This window comes from Syngnathus typhle, linkage group LG20 (assembly GCF_033458585.1).
Source record: "Syngnathus typhle isolate RoL2023-S1 ecotype Sweden linkage group LG20, RoL_Styp_1.0, whole genome shotgun sequence".
Taxonomy (NCBI): domain Eukaryota; kingdom Metazoa; phylum Chordata; class Actinopteri; order Syngnathiformes; family Syngnathidae; genus Syngnathus; species Syngnathus typhle.
Window position 1 is genome coordinate 8,481,685 of NC_083757.1, and position 6,345 is coordinate 8,488,029.

The 6,345-nt window shown below is 41.2% G+C and overlaps 1 protein-coding gene across 2 annotated transcripts; it reads left to right on the forward strand.

Annotated features, from left to right (window-relative positions):
* Positions 1-4,102: 4,102 nt before the first annotated feature.
* Positions 4,103-5,846, forward strand: LOC133144732 (nuclear transport factor 2-like). Of its 2 annotated transcripts, none has more exons than XM_061267630.1 (5): positions 4,103-4,244; positions 4,763-4,883; positions 4,952-5,023; positions 5,118-5,216; positions 5,577-5,846. In XM_061267630.1, the coding sequence occupies exons 2-5, from the start codon at positions 4,779-4,781 to the stop codon at positions 5,664-5,666; spliced, it is 366 nt and encodes a 121-aa protein (XP_061123614.1). In that variant the 5' UTR covers positions 4,103-4,244; positions 4,763-4,778; the 3' UTR covers positions 5,667-5,846. The 2 variants fall into 2 exon arrangements, with proteins under 2 accessions (XP_061123614.1, XP_061123613.1); XM_061267629.1 differs by having other exon boundaries at positions 4,104-4,244; positions 5,544-5,846.
* The last annotated feature ends 499 nt before the right edge of the window (positions 5,847-6,345 follow it).

The following is a 6,345-nucleotide window of genomic DNA, read 5'->3' on the forward strand; positions in this document are numbered from 1 at the left end:
CTAGGCTGGATGTAATTTTTTTTGTTGGCGTTGATTTCTCCGACTGCCCGTACAGGCACCACCGCGATCAGTTGCGGACATGTGAAAAAGGTGTGCGGACGTGAAAAAGGCGGCTCTGTATGGGAGAGACGTTGAAGAGGAATAAAAACACCCTTGGTAACCAAAACTTGCCCCTCGTCGTGACTCGGAGCCGCAACAAATGTTTCGGATTTGTGTAGGGTACATTGTGACAGCAAACGAGCAGGTGATCGAGCAAGCGTCTGATATGAGAGCATTGCGGTCGTATGGAGCGTGTTTGAAGTGAACAGCAGAGATGAAAGGAACAAGGCAAAGTGTTGTGAAATAAAATATTACCTGTAATACGCATTTTGTTATTTGCTGATTGAAACTGCTAATTAAACTGTGAATTGAAACTAATAGGAAGAAAACAACTCTCGCTCTTTATATAGCTGACGTGTCTTGCGCATCCGTTCTGCGCATCGGATCCACAGTGCGCATGCGCAGTCATACTGCCTCCGTATGACGTCCGGTCTGCGATGGAGATTAAAAAACAAACAATATTTGACAATAACACACCATCAAGGATTGCACCATCGCATCAAACGATGTGTCGTCAATTATGAATTTTACTGACTAAGTGTGTTGGGCAGGATGGCTGAATGCGATGCGCGATTGACAACAAACAAGAAGAACGGTGATTTCAAGTTTTATTTCGAGGGAGATTTGTCATGTCTCGTCTCCAGTTTTGCTATGTGTCTAGGTTGCCATAGTTTCTGTTCGCGTCGCCCCTCCCTTCCTGTGTCACCTCAATCAATGTAACGTGTTTTGTATTTAAGTCCTGTCTGCCCCTTGCTCGGATCATTGCATGTGTTACTGTCTGGTTTCTGTTCCTGTCTTTGGTAATGTCACCCTGTCTTTTTGTTCCACGTCTTTGTCGGTCAGTCCTGTTGTTGGTTTTGTTGTACCATGATTTTCTTAAAAAATCCAAAAAAAAATTAAAATAAAAAAAAAATTGTACCCATATATAATGCGCACCCCAGATTTTAGGACAATAAATTAGTTAAATTTCGCGCATTATACACGGGAAAAAACGGTAATTTATCGTCCTAAAATCTGGGGTGTGCATTATACATGGGTACTAGGGGTGTAAATCGCGGGTTTGGTCACGATACGATATCATATCGAAACAAAGAACTACGATACGATATTTGCCGATATCTTAAAGCCTGCTGCGATTCATTCCCGATATATCGCGATATAGTGCTCTACGATCGATATATATATTTTTTTTAATAAAAACATTTGTTGCGGCTCCGAGTCACGACGAGGGGCAAGTTTTGGTTTCCAAGGGTGTTTTTATTCCTCTTCAACGTCTCTCCCATACGCCTTTTTCACATGTCCGCACTGATCGCGGTGGTGCCTTTACAGGCAGTCGGAGAAAAAAAAAATTGGGTGCGTATTATACATGGGTACAGGCTTTTTTTCTAGCATCAACATGCCATTTTTAGGGGGCGTATTATACATGGGGGCGCATTATATACGGAAAAAAACGGCATTCAAATTTGTGCGACGTCAAATCGTCAACAAACGTTCGCTTCTCTTCCGGGGGGGCTAATCGGACAAGCGCTTTGTGTGGAAACTGAGAAGTGCTCAAGCTGTTGTGCGGGCCACAATCAATTATGTTTTCAGAATTTGCTGCGGGCCAATAAAAACTGGACCGCGGGCCGTAGTTTGGACACCACTATTCTATGCGAAAATAATGAGTTTGACACTAGGGGTGTAAATCGTGGGTTTTGTCACGATACGATATCATATCGATACAAAGAACTACAATACGCTATTTGCCGATATCTTAAAGCCTGCTGCGATTCATTCACGATATATCACGATATAGTGCTCTACGATCGATATATATATTTTTTTTTAAATAAAAAATATAGAACAATATCCTGATTTATAACAATTCATACGCAAAATCAACAAGGTACTGCAAACTCTTTATTTAGGAAATTACAAGAGTATTGTAGTATCCAAAGTAGGGGTGTAAATCGCGGGTTTTGTCACGATACGATATCATATCGATACAAAGAACTACGATACGATATTTGCCGATATCTTAAAGCCTGCTGCAATTCATTCACGATATATCACGATATAGTAGGGGTGTAAATCGCGGGTTTTGTCACGATACGCTATCATATCGATACAAAGAACTACGATACGATATTTGCCGATATCTTAAAGCCTGCTGCGATTCATTCACGATATATCACGATATAGTGCTCTACGATCGATTTTTTTTTTTAAAATAAAAAATATAGAACAATATCCTGATTTGATAACAATTCATACGCAAAATCAACAAGGTACTGCAAACTCATTATTTAGGAAATTACAAGAGTATTGTAGTATACTAAGTGCTTATTTTAACACTGAACTTTGATGTCGTGTTTTTTCTTTAAATGTGCTGCGAGATTTGTGGTCCCTGAATATTTGATCACCGCATGGCAGGATTTACAAACTGCACGTGTCTTGTCCGTTGACTCGTTGAGTCATCTTTTCTTTGGAATCCAAAGTGCTTCCAAACGAATGACTTGAAGCCTAAAGGGGAGCAAATTTCCTCGGCTTTTTGGACACTAGCCATAGCACCAGCCCAGGAGCCGCGTACTAGTTGTCGACTCCCCTTTCACGTGCCTGCTCTGCTCACAACACAACGCCGCGCACTGCTCCCTGCTCCCGGAAAGAGGAAGCAAGCAACAATGAACTGGATTTCAAAATAAAGTCGCGTCTAATGTCCGAGGTCAAACACGGCGATATAAATCGATGTTTACGTTTAGAATCGATGCCAATAAATCGTAGAGCACTATATCGAATAATCGATGTGTATCGATGAATCGTTACACCCCTATTTGACACCCCTGACGTACATATTTTTTTTCATGTAGAAAAAAAAAGCCTTGATTATTTTCTACGAAAGAAAAGCCTTTCTGTACGTGGTAATTTAAAAAAAAGAAGCCTTTTTTAATTTAATAATTTTGAATTAATCTCTACATCTACACATATGCCACCATGGAGTGGAGACGGATGGATACAAACACGCTTTTATTTAATTATACAAAAAGTAAAGTTTATTGCAACTTGTCATGAGCAAAGCGCAACCTGCAGTACAGTCAGACGATAGCAAGATGTAGCTGTCGCAAGACGTGCCTCTACGCCACGCCAACACCTTCTGGACTGCATCCTTTCCTTCATGACACCCAGTCGCTCAACAAACAAAACGCCACGAGATCGCAAATAGTGGCAGGATTATTTTGCACATTGTGAGAACGAAGTTCATTAAAAAACAGCTTTGACGTTCAGACGTTTCGAAATCACGTCATATCCTCCTTTTAAAAATACTAATTGTATTTCTAGCTTTTTGTTTGTCGGCATATTTGTCTGTTAAAAAAGCGTATTGATTATTATGTTAAGTTTGGCTTGATAGTGAATCAGTGCCTGAGCCTTTTGAGTCAAAAGTTTTGACAGAGAAATGGACCTGATGGGTGTGACGTCACCCTCATTATTGATCACAGTGAGCAATGCCTGATTACTAAAAATAAGAAGTCTCGGGGGGGGGGGTTTTGCTCATATTTATGACATAAAGTATTAAAGTTCTGTACGATGTGATGTCGTTATTTGTGTCGGTTTCTTGTGACTACGTATTTCAAAACGTTTGACGCGTATTAGAAGATCTAGGAAAGTCAATATGGCCCGATCAGATCTTGGGATCAGGTTTGCGCAGGCGTAGAAGCCAGTTGCTATGGCAACATCTGCACACGCGGGCTTCCATTTTACGGTTCCCCGCAATAAACAAAATTAAAAGCTTCCCTCATTCTCCAAAACTAATTATTTTACCGTGAATCCAAGAATGACTTAACATAAAGCACGATATTTCGGACCACGGAAGTCTGTTTTCTGCGTTCGCAATGCATCATGGGATATTTTGTTAAACAGTTTGAAACTGTTTCCTGTAGCGCGGCCGGCCAATCCAGCCAATCACATCCAGTTTGAACGTCACTTGTTCTTTTGAGGAACGAATCAGCGAGCCGCATGAAGTGCGCGTGGTGCTCTTTACGCATTCCCATTGGCCAGTGTGCGACGTCACTGGAAGAAGGCCGAACGGGAGTCGGCCATTTGCCTCGGCCCTCCCTGTTTCACTTTAATGCAGTCCTGGCCCGGCTATAGTCTAAAGTGGCTTAAAACTTGTGAGTACGATATTAGCATCTTAGAAGAGACACTCTTTAACAAAACTTGCATTATACAGTCAAATTCGGTGTATTGTTGGGATTAGTTTTTGGCTAAAATGCGGAAACGTCATGTCATCAAGGCATGAGTTAGCATCCGATGCTAAGAGTTTGGGCTTGTTTTTAGCAATGCTAAATAACCGCTTGAACGGAACAAACGTCTTTCGGGGAAATAACATCTGTCCAGGAAGTTCTAGTGCTTATCCTCATGAGGGTTGCGGTTTTGCTGGAGCCTTAGCCTCCTTCCCAGCTGTTGTAGGGCAAGAGGCGGGGTGTAACACACTGCACACGTGGTAGCTCTTCCATATATGGACCGTCAAATCCGTCATGGTCTCGTTTATTTTTTCTATTATTTCAAGTATGTGATGCAGGTTTTATGTTGAAATCCATTCAAAAGCCAAATGCAGCATCACCCACTGTTTTGCTCTGCACTTGGGTATACTTTTGTCTGTATTTTTTAATCCCCTTCTATTTTGCAGTTCCGGTGTGTCAGTCATGCAAGGGGGGGATATCGACTGTCAAAGAGTTGGTGAAGGTTTTGTGCAGTGGTATTACAACCAGTTTGATCACACCAATAGGATGGAACTGGTCAACCTTTATGTGAGTTTGCACCATCCATGTTGCTCGTCAGTAACTGATTGTGGAACTTCAATGTGGTCATTTCTTAGGCTGAAGGTGCAACTCTGACATGGGAAGGAACCCTCTTCCATGGGAGAGAAGCCATTGCTGGAAAACTGACTGTAAGTATTGGACCTGTTGGTTGAGAGTTCTCATTTTGCATGGACTTCACACCAAAATTGGGAAATGTCTGCTTTTGCATTTGTAACCACACAGGGCATGCCGTTCCAGCAAATTAAGCACATTGTCACAGACCAAGATATCCAGCCCACAGTCGACAGCAGCATCCTCATCATGGTCTTTGGACAGTTAAAGGTAAGCAAGCAGCATTGTGCACAATAGTGCTTAGTCTTGGAAAAAGAAAAGTTGTTCTATCTGCTCAGTACTGTACAGTAGCGCTGTAACTGGCAACTATCATAATCATTTAATCAACTGTCAATTCTTTTGCCAATGAGCTGATGTTTTAATTTCCATTCAAAAACAGGACATTGTATCAACTTGGCCATGCAGAAACAAAATTATTAAAAATGTAGTCGCTGGTTTGGTCTGTTACATGTCAGTAATTCGAAAAGGCCAAAAAGGAGACATCTATTTGAGGGAGGGGTTTAGTTGTCTTGATGCATTTATTTGGTTTGCCTTCAGACGGACAACGATCCACCTTTGGCCTTCCACCAGGTGTTCATGCTGAAGCCACAGAACTGCAACTGGGTGTGCACGAATGACGTATTCCGGCTGGGTATACATAACATAGCCGTGGAGCCTTAATAGCCAACAAGACTTCAAACTAATTCCTCAAAGTCATCCCAATTGCTCATCCTGCCTTCCCCTTCATATGTCCTGTCAGTTTTTCCCAAGAATGGAAAAAAAAAAAAAACATCTGAAGACTGAAATCTTCTGTGTCTTTTGTTCATTTGTTGGCATTGTGCAATAAAATTGGGAAATTTACAGCACTGGTCCTCTCAACCACCTACAACAAAAAGTTTTGGAAGAACTGCTACAACTGACTTGATCTCAAATTTAAAGTTCCAATGATGGTCACACACACACATCTGGGTGTGGTGAAATTTGTCCTCTGCATTTAACCCATCCCCGAAAGAAGAAACACATTAAAGAGTATTAGAAACATTTTATGTTTCATCTGTAACATCTGGAGACACCAGAGCTCTATAGACTTCAAACGGACAAAGTTTGAAGTTGTCGTCTGGCTGTCTGAAATGTTTCTGTTGCATATCTTGCACTGTGCTGTCCGTCTTTTGCCGTCATAAAGGTAATTATTAGGGGTGTAAATCGCGGGTTTTGTCACGATACGATATATCGATACAAAGAACTACGATACGATATTTGCCGATATCTTAAAGCCTGCTGCGATTCATTCCCGATATATCGCGATATAGTGCTCTACGATCGATATATATATATTTTTTAATAAAAAATATAGAACAAT

What these genes read in the sequence shown, in the direction of transcription:
- LOC133144732 (XM_061267629.1), top strand. Translation starts at nt 4,779, where the DNA reads ATGCAAGGGGGGGATATCGACTGTCAAAGAGTTGGTGAAGGTTTTGTG. An exon ending in TGGAACTGGTCAACCTTTAT is followed by an intron (nt 4,884 to 4,951) that starts GTGAGTTTGCAC and finishes GTCATTTCTTAG; the next exon opens with GCTGAAGGTGCAACTCTGAC. An exon ending in TGGTCTTTGGACAGTTAAAG is followed by an intron (nt 5,217 to 5,543) that starts GTAAGCAAGCAG and finishes GTTTGCCTTCAG; the next exon opens with ACGGACAACGATCCACCTTT.